This window comes from Anopheles bellator, chromosome X, assembly GCF_943735745.2.
Source record: "Anopheles bellator chromosome X, idAnoBellAS_SP24_06.2, whole genome shotgun sequence".
In the NCBI taxonomy this organism is placed as follows: domain Eukaryota; kingdom Metazoa; phylum Arthropoda; class Insecta; order Diptera; family Culicidae; genus Anopheles; species Anopheles bellator.
In genome coordinates this window covers 1106975-1130422 of record NC_071287.1, presented here as the reverse complement: position 1 = coordinate 1130422, position 23448 = coordinate 1106975, and the positions used below count along the sequence as shown (strand labels likewise).

Sequence of the window (23448 nt, the reverse complement as noted above, 5' to 3'; positions counted from 1 at the left end):
TCCGTTTCTGGGTCGGTCCGGATTTGAATGACAAATTTGATTAGCTTCATGTGTGTTCAGGCATCCGCTCCACGATAAGCCAGTCGATTTCGTTGTCCAAGCTAATATCCAAGCAGGTGCCCGCGCCCGATTCGCCTCCGTTCAACCATGTTGTTTGGCCGTTGCAACAATAATTATTATGAAATGATAAAATCACATGCGGGGCAGGGTCAGACGGGACTGTGTGGTATGCTGAGGTGGGGCTGAACTGGCGGCCCTCTCATCCAGGTCTTATCAGAACAGACACAGGGAACAATCAGCCCCAAACAGGTTACGGCCGATGGTCACACAGACTGGACGGGGCTTCTGCCAGAGTGACTGACCACTAAGCCATCATCTCTTTTCCTGAGCCACCCTCAGCTAGGTTAGTGGGCCCGACAGGGCAGTAAATCGGTTTGCCGTCTCCTGATCTAGCTGCGTCTGCACTTTTACGAGGCCGCCGTAAACTCGACCTCTGAGCTCGGCACGGAACATTGTAGCGCTTTATGAGGCGATAAACTTTATCAAATAGCCGCTTCGCACCTTCGCAAATCATTTCCTCGAAGCCGTGGCAGTCGTGGCTCACGTTCAGCTTCGTAGCCGTAGCCGTATTGCCCCAATTCCATGTCCACGAGGTCCGGTCGGTCGGTCCGGTCGGTCGGTTTTGTCCAGTCACGGTCACGGCGATAGGAATCTCGCTCTCCGTCGGTCAGTGCAGCCTCCTCAGGGCCGACTCCAGTCAACAGGTCGCCGTTAACGCCCTACCGCCCAACGGCTAGACCGCGGTTTTGGGCGGCTTCGTTTAACATCGATTAGATTAGGCAAGATGTGATGGCGGTGGTAACTATGCGCCGCCATACTTAGCTGCCGCGCTTTTTTGCCGATTGCATTTATCCGTAGCAATCGACCATTAGCTCCGACCGAACGGCGGTTCCATTTCGAAACGCTCTAGTAATCGTGCCGATGTCGTTTCCGGATCATAGTCAACCAAATACCTACCTGCAGGGGGTGCGATATCGGAACGGATCGGATCGAAACTTGAATTCTCCTTCCATATCACCTTCACGGTTCATGCTACGACAGGCATCAAGATCTAGTAAAACCATGGTGCCTTGGAACACTCCACCGGGCGCGATCCGAAGTAGCTGAAGTGATGTGGCCGAGATTTGAATTGGACGTTATTTAGGGCGCTTCAGGGATACTCCCCATTTCGAGCACCTCCGTGCATTGGGTACTGCACACTAGAAGAAACATAATTGCAGAACCATCCATCGTGCAGGAATACTCCTTTTGGACCGTTATGAGAGCCAGCCGCTGTTGTCAAGCTGATGTTGCTCGAGACGTGTTCTCTGAAAGAGAGAGGGAGAGTGTGTGTTAGTGTGTGAGAGAGAGAGAGAGAGAGAGAGGTGCTAGCACGTGCTTTGGGCTGGCCGAAAGTGTCAAAACCACGCAAACAGGTGCCCCTAACGACTAAGTGTATGTGCGTGCGCGGCAAATCTGTTCGCGTCGTTCGTGAACGAGTGAATACACGAGTCGGACCTACCGTTGGCAGGAGTGAAAGGGCTTAAAGTACGCGTGGTGAAGCTATGTACCATTAGGGGTGAGCGCTGGCGCCAGTCATGAGCGTACGACGGAGCAGTCGGTGAGTTTGGGGAGCTAAACGAGAGCGCACCGAGTTAGCACCTCAGTGGTGTAGTTGCCGGCGGTGAGATCTCTACGTCAGTCCTCTAGTTCACCTATTCTTGGACCTCCCTGCCTCTTCGTCCTTTTCTCTCTCTTTAAAAATATATATATAAATAGATACATAGATTCATATATATATATACGTATGTATATACGACAGACGCTAAGGCACATAACAGTAGCCGGAACGGGAAGTGCCGAAGCAAGGGTTGGTGAACCCTGGAAGCACTTCCAGCCAGCCATAGGCAGAAGCCAGAACGTCCTCAGAAACCGGTTGCAGCCGATGGGGGATGGAGGTGTTCGTTGTGGTCAGTTGATTTTTTTTTGACGTTCGAACGGAAGAAGTGCGCGATCCTCGTGTTGCTCCTGCTAGGAAGTGTAACTGGACGCTTATCCTTTTAGTGCGAGCGAGCGAGGAAGATACAGGACAGGACTCTAGAGTAGGTTGTTGTGAAAACCGGAACATACCTCGTTCTAAGGACGTGATCGTGATTAAATCGCAGCCTAGTGGGCAGTGATTGTGTGTGCGTGTGTTGTGCACTGGCAGAGAACACTCTCTGCCGACAGCCAAAGAATTCTTTTTTTTTGTTTTCCAGCCTTCTGGATGTGACCTAGGAGAACCTAGGAGTGGATTACCACTCCACCCGTTCCAAAATCACCCGCCACCCCAGTGCACGGAGGGTGGCGCGCAACAATCAACCACAAGTGCAGACACAGAGTCATTGAACCAAAGCTCGCAAAGAAAAACGGAAACCCACCAAAAGCGCATCGTCAGTCGACTGGTGAGTTCCGATATTTCGTGTCTGTTCCGGCATCCAGCATCTGACCTGGGTGGGAGGATGTGAGGGGGTCTGCCGTATACGCTGACAGATGGGCACCACCTTCTTCACTTTCCCTTGGCACCACGTGCACGTTTGAAATGCAAGGTCAGTTCGCTGTTCCAGCAGCGATTAGAAGGCGGGTCCGTTTGCCTTCGGACCTGTTCGATCCTTTGTCCATTTTCTCCGAACAGTGATGGGGACAAAGGCTCCAGGGGCATGCACCAGAAGCGTCTGCTGGGCACCGATACCTGATCATCAGATGCCTTTTTTTGTTTTCTTCTGGCCTAGCAGAACCCAGCGAAAACTGCCAAAGCAACAGCTCTGCCAGTGCCAGACGAATACTCACGCAGTGAGGTGTGCTTGTGTGGGCTCTGAGGATTTTGGAGTAGCGACTGATCGTCAGGCAACTGGCAATAGTGTTATAGTTCCTACCACACAACCACAGGCCGTTCAGGAAGCTGATACTACTACCACTGCCGCACCCGGCGGTGGTCTCAGCTCCTGTGCCTAGTTCCTATCCTTCGACTGACGGATACACACAGCCGGACACTGGATCTGACCCGGAGCAATTAAAGTGAACGTCGGTGCCGTCTTTTGATCGGGCACACTGATTTAGAAAACTAAACTGTCAAACTAAAGTAGCACGGAACACGGGAACGACTGGAAGATAAGAAGGTATCTCTACCGTCGGTTGCCGAGGATTACTTTTGGTTTGTGAGTGTTTGGGCGATTGAGACATCCTCTCCATCCTCTGAAATTGTGTTTCTTTTTGTACCCGTCATTAGTGTGTTTCAATTGTTAATGTTCTATTGTTCGAGACGCAGCTTCTGCTGTAATGGCATGTGCCCGGCGTCGATCAATAATTGAAAAAATTACAATTAAGCTCCAACTGAACGGCGCTGTACATTTGTACTAGGAGAATGTGAAAGAAACAGGTGTGAGTGATAGTGAAAATGTAGCAGAAATGACGATGATCTTAAATTGAAAACTCAGGTGCGTTAGCTGCGGCCTATCGTGTCCTTTCAGTATCTTCCGTGACGACAGATCCGGGTAACGGTCATAAGACGATCCATTGAAACTCTTCCTGTTCAAACATGCTGGAGCTGGGAAAAGTTGGTGGAGGTTGAGGAGAAGGGAAAAGAAAAAGCAACGTGGAAACGTTCTCTTAAGGTTGCCTTTCTTCATTAACGAATATTTCGGTGTTTTATCGGAATCATCGCAGTCCTCTTTATTCACTTGACTTCAGATGACCCTGAGAACTTGAGTTTAGGAGATTACTTGTGGCGAATCAGGGAGCTACTACGTTACGTCCATTGCTAGCGCAACTATTCGCAAGCTTCAGCCACCCCACAAAGTCCACCTTATGTAATGGCATCGTAAAGGAAAGTTATGAAATGTTCCAAAAGCACAACAAAGTGGGTGGGCTACCATTTGTTATGGTTCCATGTTGCTACATGGTGATTGTTTTGCGAACCCCAACCTTATGTTTGGGACCTTATCCTCGGTGAGACGGAAAACAAAAACGAGCAACCAAAACAAACAACATAGAAATGAACGGACGTGGATCTTACGCAAGCAGCACACTCAATCTTCAAACCGGTGCACATTGTTGTAAGAATAAAGAGTTCTTGACTCTGTGGTTAGCACGATCGCTGGCTAAATGTAGTGCAGGAGTCAGTCACCACGAATAAGAGCGACCATTGCCATAATCTTTCCGTTCTGACCGTTCTATTAAGGGTTTTGAGCTGGTCAACTTTGCACCTTGCTTCACGAGGGCTTGGGCGATCAATTTTTGCTGCCGTACTGTTAGAGTATACATACGACGATCGCCAGTTACGTTTCTCAATTTCGAGTGTCCTTCCGCATCGGAAGAGGAAGTTAGTCAGGGCAAACAGAAAAGAAAAAAAATCGAGTGTGGGGTTGTTCTTACGTTCGCTTACAACCGACTACATTCCCATTGACCGTTGTTTCGGTGGAGTTGGCAAACACTTGGGAATCGCGTCTGCTCTACCATAAGCGGTCGGAGCTTATCGCGACGCAGTCATATACCAGGTGATAAGTATACCAGGTAACCAATCCGCAGTTCAGGCCCACTGCGTTCCACAGTATTTAAATGCATCCAGCCTGCGTCGTAAAACTTGTCCGCCCTTCAACTAATCCGCGGTCTACACTGGAGCAGGGAAGAATTATTATTACCACCTTCGTAAAGCTCTGGCTCTGGTGGGATACACATTGGGCGACGCGGCTTACTTTACCTCGGTCGACAGGCGTTTCGGCCTTAGTTACTTGTGTACCAGCAGTATCGCCGGAAAAATGGAGAGAATTCCTGCTGATTTTGCTACGATTCCTGCGACGGCTAGATGCGACTAAGCTAGGCCAGACTAAGTTTTAGTGCAGTGTACAGTTCTACCCGCCATCCGGGACGGTGTCTGCAACGCGGAACGCAGCTGCAGCTGGTGAGCAAGGTTGATGACTTTATGAGCGCAATCAATGGGACTGCTACCATCATTTATACCTATCAACACGCGGCACTCGATAGCGCGATAGCGACAAACGATCCGCGGGTCCTGATTAGTGCGACGTGCGTAACCGGGGTGCGCGCCTCTATCACCGAATCGCGACGTGAACCGCCGTGAAACCTATCCGTATGAAGCAGCCTGATGAAGTTGCCGATCAGCGTACACATCGTTCGTCTTCGTATATGGTGGCGCGATGGTGGGTGGGTTATTGATATATAATTCTTTCCAGTTACGCTGGAAGTTTATGGAACCGATGGGTGACTCTAGAAGATGGGCTGATAGGCGATTGACGCGATCGTTCGCCTTGTGGTCGCCAAAAGTCTCTCTCTCTCTTCGAATTGGGTTGCCAAAAAGCGAGAAAGTGAGATTTTCTTATAATTGAGCATGGTTGTTTGCTTCGAAACGGATGGGACGAGACGGGCACAGCACCGCAGAATTCTGCAGAAAACTTATATCGGGAACCTTTGAGACGGGTTTATCTCTGCACCTGTGGGAAGATGCAAACCCCCACGGTGGCCAAAACGTCCTTCTCTCTCTCTCTCTGTGCCCATCGGAGGCATCACTCTTTTGTGGTCCGTGACATCAGCCCTTACCTTTGTGTCCTCGTCGAATTTCTCTTTCACACGGCATTCGGCACGGTTTTCGGCCTTTAAGCCAGAACACATTGGGCGGGTAACGTAACAGAACGTCTTATGTGGAAATGTATGGGGAAATTTCACACCGGTTGTCGGCGTCATGACGTCAAAGTTGGGAAAAATCACAACTCTAGTACCGCTGACGCAGGCCAAGGTTCGCACAGTTGTTCGGGGGGCAGTTTTGTGTTTTGACAGATTATGTGTGTTTATATTTGGAAGTTCAAGGGACATTAAATTTTTGATGCGACAATTAAAATAGTTATATGATGAATTTTGTGTTTGTATTACCAGGAATAATTATATTAAAATTTTTTTGCGTGCTTGTGACACAAAAACGCCTCAATTGAGTTTTCGATTAGTTTTTAATTATACAAGAACGACTTCCGAAGAAGTGACGTGCCCAGTGTGTGTGCCTTGCTCCTAACATCTGGTACTGCATGTTAGTGTACAATCAGACCCTGCAACTTCCTGCCCCACCGTACCGCACCGTCTTTCTCTTCTCGTTTTCTCTCTCGCTATTGGTTGTGGTTTATTTTTGAAACGCGGCCCGGGTACAGCAGTTCGGCACTTCCGTATACCGTCGCAGATTCGACGAGACACCGCGCTTGGCTGGCTGCCGGTTGTGTGTTGGTCGTTCATTTCTTGCCAATCTCTCGACAACTACGAGCACACGCAGTTTTTTGTGTGTCCCCGGTACATCTGAGTGGTTCGCCGCGAGAAAGGCCGCGTCTTGTCCGGTTTCACCGACAGTTCGAATTTGTCAGTGGCTGAGCCCACGCGTGCATTTAGTGTATCAGTGTTCGCGTTTTGTCCCCGACCTCGGAGGGAGAGCAAGCGAGCAAAGCGTTCCTGAACACCGAGCCTGCCTTCAAGCAAAACCCTAGAAAGGACGCGCCGGGCGCTCTCTGTGACAACGGCAAGATGCAGCGCCGGAAGATGCACCGCCGGAAGAACCAACGAAGTAAGCACACCTAACCTCTCACATCCCATAAAGCAGCCCCCTTTTAGATTCTAGCGGATCGAATTGATTACCATAGAGGGCAGGTACTGAAAGGTTCGGGTTTTCGCCTGGGACACAGCGACCAGACCTACCCGAGTGTCTGTGCTCAAATCCGTCCCCCTTAGACGAATGTGCATTGAAAAATTAGAAGCTGCAGCGGCGAGCTTCAAGAAAGTGTTCTAATACCCGAATGTGACGGGGATGAAAATGTACTTCAACCTCATTCGGTACCAAAAGTCATGTCTCTCTCTCTCTCCTTCCTTCGCTCTATCAATCGTTCTCTTTCATTTGTCTTCGGCTCTATCTGTACCGGTGCAGGTTATGTCACATGCTACGTGAGAGTTTAGTGGTTAAACAATATCGCAAAACGCCATTCGCCGCCGACCCCCCTGATTTCCGGTGTCTTTCAACTGTTGCCGTTCAAAAATCGATCGATTGCTGTCAGGTGCTTTTTTTTTTGTTTATGGTACCCTATGCAACGTTCTCGTTTTGTGGTTCAGGAAGTTCGTGAGCCGGTTTCCTGCCGGTGTTCGATCTCTACTGTCCGATTACATTTCAGTCCAGGGGCACCCGCATCGAGTTGCGGTACGGTGGAAGGCACGGTTGTTTGTTAGGTGTTTTTTTCCCCCCCACGTTGTGGGTGATCTCTCACCGATTCCAACTCCCACGCGAAGGCTGAGCCCGGGCGATAACGGGATGTCATGGGCCACGGGCCTATTTTGCCTTCTTGGTTTATAATTGATCACAGGTTTTTGTTCTATTCTGCCCTGTTTCTCTCTCCCTCCATTCCTTCGCTGTCTGTTTTTAATTTCTTTCGATTTTGGAGATTTTCTTGTCCTCGGTACTGTGCTGTCAGCATTTTCTGCTGACATATTTTATTTCCTGACATATTTCCATAGAAAAGTATATTGTTTTCAGGTTTTCGGGATTATAGTTGTCGGATTTGTTGTTACGCTTTCTGTACTGAATGTGGATCTAAGGCCATGTGAGATGTTGCTGATTGCACGCTTATGCATCCGTTGTTGTTGTTGTTCGAAATGGAGTGCTAAGTGAGATGAGGTTCCTGCTGCTGCTGACTATTGCTATTGCGGACAAATCGGTTGATGTATATCACTGTTGCTTTGGAAATTCTCACGGAATGAACAAACTTCGCCGTTTGATTGTAAATCGACGAACAATTGCGCTAATAATTAAATGGCTTAAGGGATAGATCGTAGCGTAAATCCCAGCGACAAGTAGGCCATCCAGAAGGAGAGAGTGGACGAAGTACGCCCCGTTTGAGATGGCGCCGCTGCATCATAAGCGATACAAGAACGGCCGGTTTAACGAATCGAAGGCGCTCGTCCGTGAGCGAGGGAGTATAATGATGATAGGCAAATTATGTAAATGTGTCAATTATTTCTCATGTTCGTGGGATTTACAACTCTCATTCTTTTATTATCTCTCCATCATCTCATCATTCTATTAGTAACTTATTAAGTTTATTACTTTGAAAGTTTTTCAGCGAATTCAGCCTTATTTTATTGTTACGTTTTTTATTCTATTTTATTTGTTCAACTGACGATGCTTGGTGTCGCATCTGCTGATGGCTTCTGCTGCAACTATTCGAAAGACGTGCAGCTCCCAACATTTTTTTTTCTTTTCATTTTTGTAGTGCAAATTGACCAATAAACGATTCAATCTACAATCGGAAATTGATACCATGTCGGGGACGGCAGTTGACGGCCTCTCCCCGAAACCACATGCTAATTATATGTGACGATGCCGGTTGTGGAGAGGGCGAATGATTGAGCGAGCGAGCCCCCAAAAACACCCACCCCGTATCGAAGGCTGGACAGTATTCGCGTGGGTGAGGTGGGGAAAGAGAGGGAGTTGTAACTTGTCAACCAGCTAACGCCGGGCAAAGATTAAAAGAATTTGATAGATTGCGTTCGTTTGATCGATCGACCCAATGGAATTGCTCCCACGCACACAGATTGATCCTGAATCTCTGCACGGCTGGGTCCGAGCAGTGTTCGTTCGTCCTTCCAAAACAGGGAATTCCACACAATTTTAAACTTTCCCATGATGATGGATCAGTTTCCCCATACACAGAATCTAACTCATCTTTGACCTGCGTAGGCAGAGGCGCCTTTCCACCCCAAATGCTTAATGAATTTGTCCATTTGCACAAAAACACGGACATCAACTCATTCAAACGATTGCTTCGTAGCAACTACGCGTCCAAACTGGCTGAAACTTTGGTGAGTCAGAACTGTTCGGACCATTGCCTTAATTAAGCTCACTATTTTTTTTAATTTACCAGTGCTGCCATCTTCATGTTGAATTCAGAAGCTTTTCATAGCACCCTCGGTGTATACGGTAACTACTGTATAGGTGTGACAGCCTGCGGTTGGGTCCCTGAACGGTGACCCATCAAAGTGCATCGCGCACCGCTGATGAACGATTAGCGCACCGACCCGCCCGCGGTACCTGATAACGCGAACTAATTGACAATTTTATCAACTGTGACGACCTCGGAAAGATCAGTCAATCGGGATGGGGGAATGCAGCCGGCGAGGAGTGGAGTGTTCGCATCCGCTCGGGTTCGAGTTCAAGGGGTTGACAACATCGCACAAAAGGGAATTTGATCGCTCTTTCTTTCTCGCGACCGCGACCTCCTCCACAACAAGCCCGGAAGGGGCTGAAGTTATGGAAATTAGCCGTGGGTACTACCAGTATATCATCTTGCTCGGCACGGGAGCCTGTAGCTGTAGGACTCTCCCTCTCTCTTTGTGAACTGTGTCTCTGAATATCTTCTATCTAGAAGGTGACCAGCGAAGGGGTCCTCGGTACACCGGCGCTAAGAGGCAAGTGTTCGTTCGTTCATGACGTCCTGAACCATGAGTCACACGGCGGCTTCGTGCGATACAAAAACACCTCCGTTAATCTTCGAAATACCGTAGTCCTCCTCCCTTGATGTTACGTCCCCGTTTAAGCCTTTGCGCGATTTGGTTTTTATCCTCTACCGATGAGGCCGATAATTTACGATCCATTTTATCGGCCGTGCTATGCGCGCGTACCCACTAGGCACCTCTCTGCACCCAACAAAACAGACTTGGATACAAGCCCGCTACAGGTAGCTCGAGGCAGTGTGACTCACGGTCACCCTTCGCGGGTGGAGGCTCGAACTTCCAACCTGTCAGACCACCCTCCCTTTGCTTTCTTGTCGTGAAGGACGCAAATAAAAAACAAAAACTTCTCAGGACATCTCGAATGGGAGAGACTTGGAACCCATACAGTGTCATAGTGTCCAAAAGGCCATCCAGCTGAATGAACGTCATTAAGTGTCGGGGTTTGGTTACGGCGCATGCCGTTTTAAGTGCCATTTTATTTATGGCGCATCTCCCGACACCGTGCTCCTGGGTCACCTGCCGTTCGAAACCCCGGCACCCGCAGGGGAAAGTACAGAACGAAGTCGAATACAAAATTAAGCGCCCCAAGCATGGCGCGAGCAGGTGACGCTAACAAAAAGTACCTTGGTTTTCGGGGAATCCCATCTCCTGGCTCCCGGCGGCCTTTCAACTGCAAGAGTGTCATTTGGAGACAATTGAATCCGATTCCCCGTATGGATTCCCCCCAGATGTTGCGTAGTTGGCTGACGGAGTTTTGATAGCGCATTCATCGACATCACACCATCGAAAACTCAAAAATAGTGGGACCATTTCCCGAGGTAGTAGTCGAATGTGATCTACATCTTCTGGTTGAACAGCGAATGCTGCAAACACACGGGTATCAGGAATGTGCTGCTGTGTTCCTTCTCTAGCGTCACACCATTCAAGCTCAAGGCTGCTGTTGTTAGTGTGCAAATGTGTTTAGTTTTTTTTGTTTGGGGGAAATATTTGACGGTGGATTAAGCTCTAATCGATGCAAAATAGTATGATGAAATTAGCCATAGCATAGCACGAACCGAACCGATCACCATGTTTTCCACGGTTTCTGCTTCCGGTAGGGGGCGCCGATGCGCTTTATTACAGCATCGCTCAGTGCTCAAGGATCTGTGGACGGACTTCCGTGAGCACAAAAGTTTTCCATCACAAAAATGTGCATCGTTTCCTCTTCTAGGCGGGTCCAGGCCACTCACCCCCGTTGGTGCGCAACGTGCGCTACTCTAGTAGTAACTCATTTCCCTGAGCCCCCTATCGCTCTCTCTCTTTCTCTTTCTGGGTAGCTCCAGTACTACTCCTACTACCTAGTGCAACGTGCCTTTTTGCGCTTTTCGGCGCACAGCGCTGAGCGGCGGCGGCCCGCATCACTTCGCTGTCTGTCGTCGTGTAAGGCACGTACTACCCCGTCTCTATCCCCCTCTCTATCTCGGTCTCTCTCTCTCTCTCTCGTTCTCATGTCGTGTTTGCGGCACCCCTTCTTGTTCGTGCTATATCTGTTTCCGCAACCTCGTTGGAGGAACTCGCTGGAATACGGCCACCGGACGCAGGTTTATAACACACATTCTGCTATCCTAGGGTGGTCACTCAGTGCGCTAACGGCAGAGTGAGCGGTTGCGCTAAGTCTCTAAGTTGTGCCAAGCGCCCGGAACCTTCCTGCGCTTCCGCGTGTGTCAAGTGGCGAAGAAGTGTTGCGTTGGACGCAGGACGCAGGACGCAGGACGCCGCGTCTACCTTGTGAGGAGCTTCGCGATTCGCGGCTTCCTTCGCAGTGTGTCGCCCAACTATCGGAAGTCAAGATCGAACATCCTGTAGCGGATGACAACCATTGGTTAGTCCATTGTGCCTGCCTGTGATGTGTGTGATGTTTAAGCTTCTTTTCGTCCAGCCAGCTGGGGAAGCTTTACACAGAGAGACAGACAAGCGAGCGAGATCTTGGAGTGGTGTGGCGCAAACTGGACGAAGAAAAGCCAATTCTTCATCCTTCGTGTGAAAGCCATCTTCGTTTTGTTGAAGCTTTTGATACCTTGGTTTGGGAGTGAATAGCAAACCGACAAGAGTGGTTTATGAAACTGTACTACTCTAAACTCTAGACAATCAACCTGCAACAGTTCAACTGGTGTTTCTGGCAATCCTGGCTTGAACGAGGCTTTCTTCTCTGTCCTTCTCCTCGTAAGGGCTCCGCAGGATCGACTTGCCGTCACTGTTGCCTGGGGAGTAGGGAGTTAGTAGCGGCTAGATCTGAGAGCCCTGCCGGTTAGAGGAACTGTCACCTGACGAGGAATACGAGGATATCTCGAGGATATTCCCATTTTCCCTCTTGGTACCAAACTCCGAACCGAACTTCCCTTCACTGGCAAACGGTCTGTCTTTCGTTGATCCTGCTAGTCCTCGGAGAGAGCAGTGGTAGTGGCTAAAGTGTAGGCAAAGCACGGTGGCGTCTTTCGCGGGCTACACTCCCATTACCGTTAGGCCGTACTCTCTCATCACAATCACACATCCCCATTCCCACAGTCTTCGCAGCAGTAGTAACAGCGTCGGCAGAAGCTGCGAAAAGCGGAAGTGCAATAGTGGAGGAAAAACGTGGGCGTGCTGCTTGGCGGCGTGTGGTGGTGATAACAAGTGATAGCAGAAGCGCTGCTCTGGAGGTACTTCCCGGACGAGAAAACGATCCCAGCACAACAACACGTACACACAAACACACAGCACAGCACGGCGATCGCGCACACAGAAACAATGATGACTGAGAAGCAGTTGGAACTGGTGTCGTCATCGACAGCACCACCTGCCGAAGCCACCACCACCACCACCACCAGGAGCCCCGTCACCACGGTAGTCGTTGCGATGAACGTGCAGGACGACGACGGCGGAGGTGGTGCTGGGGAGCGGCGGGACAGCGTCATCCCGTTCGCCACACTGGACGCCGTGCGTCTCGAGACGCAGAGCCTCCCCCCAGTCCTGGTTGGTGTGCCGGCGGGTGGCTCGAATCTCTTTGTCCTGCCGACCTCCCTGGGGTACGCGGCTGACGGTGCCGATGTTGAGCACTGTGCCGCCGGGACCCTGCAAGTCGATGTGCGGGGCACTGCGCCTGAATTCTACCGCGTCGACGATGACAGCTACCGTCCATTCACAATTTACGGTGGCAACGGTGAGTCCTTTCTTCTTCCTTTTTTGCTCCTCCTTATGTAAGCTCTTTTGTCTTCTTTTCCGCTCTTTCTCTCTTTCATTTTATTCTACTCTCTTTCTCTCTCTCTCTCTGTCTCTGTTTCTTTGTTTTTTTTTCGATCGTCAGTTTCTCGTTACTCTCTGCATCTATTGCTGGTTTTTCTTTTCCTTCGGCCTCTTAACGGGTCTTTGTCATTCTCTTGCCTAATTTCGGTGATTTCGGTGCCATATCCGTTTGTTATCGATTTTCTCTTGTTTCCTAATATTTTGAGGCTCCCGAAGTCGGTTTCCTTACTGCTGCAACTATTATCTCTTGTTTTCCTGTGGCTTCTGATCACCACCGGTTGCCACCATTTTTTTGTTTTGTTGTGTGTTCCTCGCAGTCCTAACTGGTTCGGTCTGTGCTATGCTCAGTTTTGTCATAGTCCTAGTTGTTTGCTTGTTGCGTTCGTCTGTACCTTGTCTCTTCTGCGTTTTGTCCAACTCTTAGGGTTTATTGGTAACCGATTATCTACCATCAGCACTACCATCAATGAGTGCGAAACAATGCAACTCTTTTTCGTCCGTACCGAATGATGCTGATAGTGTTATTGGCCTAATTCTTGTGTTTATGGGCCCAGTAACACTGTACGAAAGCAGCTTTCGTAAGCACCCAGCACCCAGATCCTTCACGCACTTTGCCGGCAGGAAGCCCTTCTGGTACAGAATGTCCGCACCCGTCGGCGTTGTTTTTTTTCTCAGGTCCAAACCTCTTTTTCCGGATCGGAAAAACGGTTGAACATCGTCGTTCGAGGAAGAGAAGTGTACTCCATGATCTCCTCCATCTCCATCGGGTATACCGATCAAAACGGTTGCATTTTCCTCAGTTTCCTTTCGCTTTTCCTTTGCAGCGTAGCCACACAATAGCCGGCTGCGTTCCAACAACCACGACGCCACCCCCTTGACATTGATTCGAGCGTGGCCAGCTGCGTACCCAATTGTTCTTTTTCTCTACCCTCTACTACTAGCGCCATCTTTTATCTAGCGTGAGAGAAGTCGTTGGGTGAGGGATGATCGCGCTGCTGGGTCACCCAGCGAAAGGCGTGGAAAAATGATGGGGGTTGATGCTGATGCTGGCTGGGGTCAGGAGTCGGCGGTGGTGATTTGCGTGAGAGATACTTTCCGCGGTTTCTATCACGCTGTGCTTATTGCTATTTTTACTATCATTAATTTTTCCCTACCTTCCCGCAACAGCGGCGAGTGCCCTTCGTGCGGCTTCTCGTCGGTACCGTCAATTAGTGTAGTGTGGGCCAACTTAATAGGTCTCGCCCGTTACTAACTCTCCCTCGCGTCCGGTCGTCCGGCCGGCCGGGACGATTAAGCGGTTTAGATTGCCGGGAAGCGTGATGCTAATCTAGTTCAGTTTTCTGTCTTTCGTCATTACCCCGACGAACAATAGACCAAAACAGGTGTGGTAGACTAGAAAAGGTCTACCACAAAGAGAGTTACTTCTGATGCACCTGGTTTTGGTGTGTCTGGTCTTTTGAAAGATTTGAAGAGGAAATGCTGCTATTTAGCTAAGCAAGCAGACTATGGTAATTGCTGTCCATCTTAAAGGTCCGCTCATCTCTGTGTTCTTTACGCTGGTTTGGTTTCCTAATTGGTAGCGACGCTCTCCGATACTGACGTCCTGCCACCCACTCCCCAATTCAAAATAGGTAATTCTGTTGACCGATTTTCTGTATCTGCCACGTGATGTCTCCACGAGAGGATCAGCAAAGCTGGATGGATGGATGTGAATTGGGGGGTGGTGGCGCGAGCAGCATGATCGACACCCCCGTGGGGGGTACACGGACCACGGGCACTACGACACTCCATCCCCTTTTTTAATTGCGGTGTACTACATCATCACGCGACCATAATGCGATGTCGTGCTCATTTAGCTGCCCCAACCCCACCACCTGTTCCTTTTTTCTTTTTTCTACTGCCCTGCTACTGACACACGACATGCCATCGACATTATAGAAAAAAATTACTCCTAATCCAATCGGTCTTTTCACACCGGTGAAGGCGGTGATGATGTGTCCACACAAAAATTAACACAACACTGTTTGTGCATGAACTGGCTACTCTTGCTTTCTATTACGCTTTCGTTATTTTATTCATTCTTTCTGCTTTGCTGTTCTTACTTGTGTATGTATGTGTCATGTTACGACGTGACATCCTGTCCATAGCCATTTAGGCTTTGTTTCAGTTTTGTTCAATATTGTTCCCTTTTTGCGTTCCTACATTCGATGTGGTGCTGTTTTATAGTTGATTCTTTTTCTATAAAATTTCAAAACAAACTAAAATCATTGTATATAGAAAATAGTAGAAAAGAAACAAAGAAAAACAAGAAATGTAGAAAGGAAACGACAAAGAGAGAGAGAGAGAGAGAGAAAGAAAGAGAGAAAGATAGAGAGGAAAGACAAACAAAGAAGGAAGGTGATGTAGGAAAACAAATTAGTAATGGCGATGGTGATAAGAAAGATTCATTCGATCTTTTAGCAATTCAGCCACCATCGCCACCATCGCCTCCATTGCTTCCCCTTTGCTCTATCGCTCTTTCTGTCTCTCTGTAAACCCTCCCCTTTCCCTCTTCTCTCGATGCCTTGGTTCGCGTTTTTCCATGGTCGGTGTCAACCCTCTAGATAAATGCCACAATCATAGCCTAACTGGGGCAGGCGTGTGGAAACATGAACCGTAGTACATAAATGACGGGTGCGGCGACGTGTTCTATGTATTTTCGCTAATTGACTTGAGATGAACTGCTCTTTTTCTCCCCGCTCAACTGCACAGGTGGTGATGGAGCGAACAAGCCTGCGAATCATCCACTATCGACGAGCGGTTCGTTAAGCTCGATCGTCACGACGTCGATCGCATCGTCGGAGACGGACCACCGGGGTGGCATCAGTAGTACCGGTACCGGCAGCCTGGCTGGTCTGGATGCCGGCGAGGGTGATGACACGATGGCCGTGGCAAAGCGAGCGCAGGCCAGGGGCTTGGCGCAGCTGGACAATGCTGGTGGCGATGGAGATGGTGACGCGACCGGAAGAGATGCAGGCGGCGGTGGTGGCGATCCCAGCCTCCCGAGCGGCGGAACCGTCGACGAGCAGCGGGGCCTGCGCCAGGAGAAATGGTGGCAAACGACAATCCAGATCGCCATCCCGTTTTTCATTGCCGGTATTGGCACGATCGGGGCCGGCATCATTCTGGGTCGTGTTGAGGTAAGAGCTCTTCTGTCTGTCTAAAGTCCCAGTAGTACTAGGCCGGCGTCAACGGTGTCAAGTAGAAGGCGACCTCCGGCCAGTTGTCGCCACTTGTAAAAAAAAAAAACACCTTATGTGTTATCTGTTAGTAGGCGAGCCAAACAATCCGTACTTTGGCGGCCAATGCGGCGTAGACTGTACCCAACTACTTATGTCCACCGGGATTCACTCAACTGATAAAAACCATCGAGCGGCCCTGGTTTCATGAAACCTTTAGCCCAAGAGTTTTCCATGTGTGTGTGCGAAAGGAAGAAGCGACCTATCCGGTTGTTATGCTGACTGGGGGGTCAATAGACTCTAGAGGAGGGTGGCGCGTAGTGCACCCGGTGATTAGTCGCAAAATCCTCTGGATGCGATAGGCGTTCAACCTGTCAGTCCCGGTGCGTATCACATTCCGCGTATCACATTCTGAAGTGGTAGAACAACGAACAAGGCAAATTCCAGACATCAGCTTGTCAGCACTATCGGAAAGCCACGTGAATCCCCTTTTCGTCTCAGCGCTCCGGTTGATGCCCGAGTTGTCACACTACACGAACTACAAACAAACTACTTCTAGTTTCACGTTGACAACAACTGCCAAACTACATCTGTCTACCTTTGATATTTGCAGGGGTGCAGTTCTATTGGGGGAAGTTTTGCTTTCATCACCTTCCTGACTTCGGTAGGAGACGACCGAACGATCGACCGGTTGTTGTATTTGTTTTCGAAACGGTTTTGCGCTTTCCTTCAAGTAACACTTGTTTTGTTCAGCGTGCATGTGCTTGTCACTAATCTGTTGTATTATTTCGTTTTCAACTGTTTTCAATTTTTTTTTTCATATTTAACCTTTTCTCTTATTGACCGCGCTAACCGAACCAAAGCTACCGACCTTTTTATTGGAACGTTATCACTATTTGGCAACAGTTTTATTAACAACCACATTTGACATAAGATTTGATCTAGTTGAAGATCGATGCCGACCTATAGTAGATTCCTGACTTGTTTGTAAATCGTAGGCTCCGAAATCGTAATCGATTTCGCGTTTTCGCGTGAAATAACACATGTCCAAGGACACTATCCTAAAGATGTTATTAACAATTAACTCTCATTGTCATTTGTTTTTTCGTTCTGCTAACAGCACTGGAAGGTGTTCGTGCACGTTACAGAGCTGTTTATTTTGGTCCCGGCCCTGCTCGGACTAAAGGGAAACCTCGACATGTGCCTGGCTTCACGTCTCTCAACTCAGGCCAACCTCGGCAATATGAACAGCCCGCGTGAAATCGTCCACATGGTCCTTGGCAACATAGCGTTGGTGCAGGTGCAAGCGATTGTGGCGGCGTTCATAGTGTCTATCTTTGCGACCACCGTTGGTTCGATCATGAGCGGCGAGTTTGTCTTCGAGCATGCTATGCTGCTGACGGCGTCGAGCATGTTTACGGCGACCACTTCGTGCTTTGTTCTCGGTGCGTACAACATTAGCGAGAACCTACGAGATACTCCTGGTGTTCTGACTATTTGTTTTTTCTTCCGTTCCAACAGACTTCGTGCTCGTGGCTGTGATTTTACTGTCCAATAGGTATAAAATGAACCCGGACAATCTAGCGACACCGTTAGCGGCTTCCATCGGAGATGTGGTTTCGATAACGCTGCTGTCCTTCATCGCGTCGTTGCTGTACGATAATATAGGTAAGTCCGCTGTGGTCGCTCTTTATCGTTTACATTCTTTTCAATATTGTTTTTCGCTTACGTTTTCCCAGTAACACACCTTTGGGTTACGTTCGTGGTGGTGTCCTGTTACTTTATGCTGCTCCCGTTCTGGGTGCTCATAGTGCTTCGAAACAAGTACACGCGCTCCGTACTAACATCTGGCTGGGTTCCCGTTCTGTCCGCCCTCTTTATTAGCGGGTAAGTAGACCGATAGATTGGTCTTGGTCGCCAGTTGCTGTGAGTTTTTCTCATGTCTCTCGTGTTTTCTTTTAGTATGGGAGGTTTGGTCCTGGACACGGCGGTTGGCATTTTCAACGGATTCGTAGTGTTTCAACCTATCATCAATGGCATCGGCGGCAATCTTGTCTCGGTGCAGGCCAGCAAAATTTCAACCATGCTACATCAGAGCTCGATCCTCGGTATCATTCCGCCGCACATCAACATTGTCGAGCTCCCGTGGAAGGCTCTGTTCAAGGGAGGTGCGTTGTCGATCTAGAATGATCCAAGCCAGCGGTCCTGTTATTTTCATTTCCTGTACTTTCGTTGCTCACGGCACTCTGTCGCTTGCCCTCTCTTTCTCTCTCTGCAGTGCCGTATGCTAAGACGTCGCGAATTCTGATCCTCATGTCAATTCCTGGCCAGGTGCTGTTCATCTTCGCGGCTGACTACATTCACATGCAGCGCTCGACAATCGGGGCACCGTTTGTGTTGTCCTATCTGTTCGTTAGCACACTGCAGGTAAGCACCCTAAACCCTGCAACTTTCTCTTGCTGATCAAATCTCACTGCCGAAGTACCTGACTGACTCTGAGCCCTTTCTTCTTTGAAGATTATGATCCTTCTATACATTGCACACGTGATAATCCATCTGATGTGGAAGTGGAAGATGGATCCAGACAACTCGGCCATCCCGTACCTGACGGCGCTGGGGGATCTGTTGGGTTCAAGCTTCCTGATGGTCGCTTTCCTGTTTCTGCGCGCCATCGGCTCTCCGTACGGCGAGGAACCGGACGACGGGCTCGATCAGAGTTACAGTCTATTGCACACGGAACTGACAACGAGCAGCGGTGGCGGAAGTGCGCTCAACGATCTGATTCACGATGCATCCAGCATTTGAGTCCTATGTGCGATCTTAGAGGCTCCTTTTCCGGGAGGACGAGGTTCGCTTGTTACTCGGATCTGGTTGCTGCGTTGTGATACTGTGAGTTTTTACTAATCACTAGATAACATCCATCCACGATACTTCAATCACCAATTCCAACGTTACCATTTTCTCTTCCTTTTTCTTTCTGTTGCTAGCCTGATACCTACGAGTACCCAGTGCTAAGAAAGAAAGATGAAAGAAGAACGCAAAAAAAGATAATAGGGCAGAGATGCAGAGAATGAGCAAAAGAATAACAGGACTGAAGCCGTACCGTACCAAAAGCAAAAACATAACGTGCAGGGTCCCTATACATTATTCTGCAGAACAACCAAAGCGTTTGTTTCTGTAAAGTACTCACTATTTCCGCTAATTCACGATAATTTGTGTTTCTTTTCCATTTTCCATTTTCCGTTTTCGTATACTTTACTTACGTTTTACTTTTTCCATGTCCGTATACTAAAAAGAACGTCAACATCCAAACAGACCCATCCGATTGTAATCGTTGGGTGCCATGTGGCTTTCGTGATGTTTTGTGAAGGTTAGATTGGAAAAAGCCCTCCTGCCTCTCTGTTAAAGTATATAAGCCGGACCTCCAGGCGAACGAAACGCTGGTGAAATGTGAGGGGAATTTCATTGAGAAGAGGTCATCATCATTATCAGTTTAATGATCATTATTATCACTAGTACCCAAATAATTTTTCATCGTCTTCATTAGCATCTAATTGCGTCTTTGAGCCCCGTCGCTATCGCTGAAATGCGAGCAAAATGGCCTCAAACAATCAACCATCATACTCGCCCTCTTGTAGCGACTACACTCTGCAAGAGTTGAAAGTGGTTGTAATACCTTGGTCTAATTCTAAAACAATAGAATAACGCGAGAGTGGAACGAACAGAGGTAGAGATGAGAGAACGTGAGAGAAAGAGGAGTATGTGAACCATTTGTATGGCTTCAACGCGCGATTCACGATTCAGATGAGCGATTATTGAGCTTCCCTGGCTTAAACCTTTTCCGACACAGTACATGAGGATCATTAGTTCGAAATCTTTTATGCCCTTCAATCCTTTTCGCATGCTCCCGTTCGCTATAGATAAACGCATATCATCAGATAGAAGAACTAATGAATAGAATATGAACGGAAGTATAGGAATTTGGTTTCGTAAAGCCATTTGGAAAAGATACGAGAAGTTATCATTGCGTTTTCATTTCATCCTAGATTAAGGATAGTCTTTAATATGATTAGACACTATACTACTTTGTCGGTTTAAGTATTTAACACATTATAATATGCAAAACTCATGAATTAGACAAAACCAGTGGAGAAACGTGCAACGCGGCTGCCTCCTGCCCCGGTGAGGGACAGTGAGAGTAAAGTAATAGCCAAGTAATACCTATGAATATGAGTAAAAAGAAAAACTTATAATATCTACTTAGGTGATGAAGAGTAGCTTGTTTTGATTTCGTACCATGTAAAGTGGAAGTGGCTTTAAGAATGACGTATGACGCAGTAGGGTGCGATGTGATAGAGATGGAGAGTTGATGGACCAGAAAGCCACGCTGAAACTGAATGTGATTTGAGAATAGAAGGAACAAGACTCGACAAAGTTGGGTCACTCAAGAGGTTTCCCACGCAACAGCGGCTAGTGGTTGTGTTTCTAACGACCGATCTGCCCAATGTACAATAAAAAAAACTTAAGTCAAGTTTTGGTGGAGCACAAAGACCTACTCTTGTAATTTGCGCACGCGGAGGCAACCATGCAAAAGCTATCGAAGCACAAGCACTTCCTTGGACAGATGGGTACCGGTGGACATGTTGAATACGCGGAGTATTCATGATTCGCTTCCATTTCTTACCTTACCATTTTCTGTTTCTTTACCGTTTATTTTATGCTCTCCTGCTACAAAGTTTCATTCGCAGGATATATGAACGGTTCCATTGCGGATTGTGTTTCCTTTTAAACAGCGGTCATACACACCTTTCAACGCACATGTTAGTTCTTTCATTTCCATGTACTATACTCATTATTTTGACTTTCGAGTGTTCTCCGTTTTTTGGCCATAACGCACGAATTTGGCATGATTAGCAGTTGAACACATAACACGTTTCTTTGCAGCTTTGCAACAACGTTAAAGTAAAATTACTTATAACTTAGAAGAGAAAAGTATCGTCAGCTGTAAGAATTGAAAGGTGTGCGCAATGACGGACTAGCGCACGCGCAAACAGTGAAAAGTGAGCCAATTGGTTGCATCTAATAATATGTGTATAAAAGAAGTGCCTAAGAAGCGATAGGAGAATAAAGAGTAATAGAAGCAGAGGCAGTGTGTGCGTGTGTGTGTGTGTGAAAGAGAGAGAGAGAGAGACGGGATCAAGGTGTTGCTCAACAGGGAGTGGAAGCGAACTAGCATGAAATTTAAAGGAAGATTGGGTCTGCCCCCGAACTATTCTTTTCGTGAACTGAAGTCAAAACACGGATTATGGGTTCGTCAAGATTTTAATTGAGTTGTCGGCTGTTTCACCCACCAAGTCGGCAGGCTGTCGGTGCTGAAAAAGAGCCAAACAACCCAAACACAGATTGCTGAGACTCAAAAAGGAATGTGATGAGTTAGTTTCCAACTTGTTTATTACAAAGGCTCAAGCTATGCGATGAATGCGAAAAAGGGGACTAGGGAAATCAGTCAGTGGGTTAGGAGGAAGAATAAGTGGGTTCAGTTTTGTGACAATAACGCTGATACACACACACACATACAAATTCTATTGTTAACTTCTGTGCACTGTTGGAGTATTGTGTATGTGTAATAGGAATGAGGCGTACCACACGGGAAAAACCAAAATCTCGCACTCAATGCAATATGAAAAACTCAAATGATAAGCCTAGGCACGGAAAAGAGAGAAGTGCGACACTAAATAAAAACATACAAATTATGAATATCCTTATCGTTGAAGTTTAGCCACTATTTTCATAACAAACCAGTAGAATGTGTGCGTGACAATTTTTGCACAACTGTGTGGGATGTTGCGAATGCGTTACGGACATGCCGCCAACAGTGCGATTTGCGACTGTACGAAGAATGCCAAATATATACGCCATTAGAGACGTGACGTGCGAGACGAAAAACCAAAGACGGGATCCACTAACGGTGGATCGTCGTTGCCTATACGATAGTTAATCAAAATTAACAACATTTAGATTGTGATAACGAAGTAATCATGAGCGGAAAAGGAAAGGCCAGAAGAGAGAGAAATTGAGAAGCTAGGTCTGTGTGTTCAATGACCGTTAGGCCACACTACTAGTCAGATGGTTGAATGAGGGAAAAACTGAAAACACCAGTGTGTTAACGCTCTAACACCGTGATAAACTGCTGCCATGTATGGAATGTGTGCCCTCCAGCCTCGTTAAAAAAGTAATTAATGGCATCATTAAAGTGCAATTTTAAAGGGCCGTTGGTCGGACACATTTTATTTTGGAGCCGATTGACCTGTGTTTTATCGTTCAAATTTGGATTGGAAGCACGTGTTTGGAAGCACACCGGTCTAAACGAAAAGCGCGCCGACGACGAAAAGCCAACGCCGGCTCTACATCCGCATAATGACAACGCGCGTACGGAGCAACGGTTGCGCTGTATATATTACATATGTCGTTTGTTATTTTATTCTTAACGAGGCGTTTATTTTTAACGAGGCTGGTGTTTCGGGGTCGGCTATCAATTCAACTATCTATAGAGCAGTTGCTGTGCCACTGTCTTTAGAGAAGCTGACAAGGAGAGCAACTAAAACATAAATGGACTCACATCTTAGTTTCAACCACCTATCGATAGGCGAAAAAATATAGGAAGACAATGGCGACTGAAAGTGAATAAAGCGGTTAAGGCGGAAGGTAAATTGAGACAATGCTCAAAGAATTAAATAGATGGGCGTGTACTTACGAATGTGTAATGTGGTGCAGAACATGAACAGAGTATATTTTTCCAAAAAACCCATTCGGTGGCGTAAAGTGTTGATGTCAGCGCAAGAGAGTATCGGTCTTCTTCGCAAGGGTGGGAGTTTCTGCAAACGAATGACATAGAGGACAAATAAAAAATATTATAAAAAGATATGTATAGAAAACCAACAATGTAATAATGAACATTAACGCAAAGTTACTAAACATCTTTTGTGGTAGCCACACAAGCAATAGAAACACGCTCACAAATCCACGAAAGGGATTATTCTAAATGCATGTGTTTAAGGCATATTATTTTCTCCACTCTGCGATTCCTCTACCACAAACCTTTCCAGTCATTTGGGCTTGATTTTAGAGTGAGCGTGAGCGATGCAATGCTGTAAGCCCTTCTACCACCAGATGGAAATGGTCACAAAACCTAATAATGAAAGAAAAACAATGCAACTCAACCGGGTCATCCAACATAAACGAAACTCTAGAATTCACGATATGTGTCGCTCTCAACCTAACAAAAACGAAGAAAAATAAAATAAACAATCATATAAAACGAACTGTTTTTTTTGCATGCCAAAGTAACACAGAAGCTCTAGTCAAATTCCGAATATATAAAGATATAGATTATACATTA

The 23448-nt window shown here is 47.5% G+C and overlaps 1 protein-coding gene across 1 annotated transcript; it reads left to right on the top strand.

The window, feature by feature from the left end:
* Positions 1–12339: 12339 nt before the first annotated feature.
* LOC131213218 (solute carrier family 41 member 1) lies at positions 12340–23277 on the top strand. The gene is made up of 10 exons (XM_058207215.1): positions 12340–12748; positions 15583–16010; positions 16663–16713; positions 17170–17494; positions 17571–17717; positions 17789–17936; positions 18012–18217; positions 18328–18476; positions 18567–18938; positions 19037–23277. The coding sequence occupies exons 1-9, from the start codon at positions 12340–12342 to the stop codon at positions 18852–18854; spliced, it is 2151 nt and encodes a 716-aa protein (XP_058063198.1). The 3' UTR covers positions 18855–18938; positions 19037–23277.
* Positions 23278–23448: the final 171 nt, after the last annotated feature.

Excerpts from the sequence above, each read along its gene's own strand:
- LOC131213218 (XM_058207215.1), top strand. The coding sequence starts at position 12,340 with ATGACTGAGAAGCAGTTGGAACTGGTGTCGTCATCGACAGCACCACCT. Across the intron at positions 17,718-17,788 it reads GTTGCTGTACGATAATATAG|TAACACACCTTTGGGTTACG; the intron begins GTAAGTCCGCTG and ends ACGTTTTCCCAG. Across the intron at positions 18,218-18,327 it reads GAAGGCTCTGTTCAAGGGAG|TGCCGTATGCTAAGACGTCG; the intron begins GTGCGTTGTCGA and ends CTCTCTCTGCAG.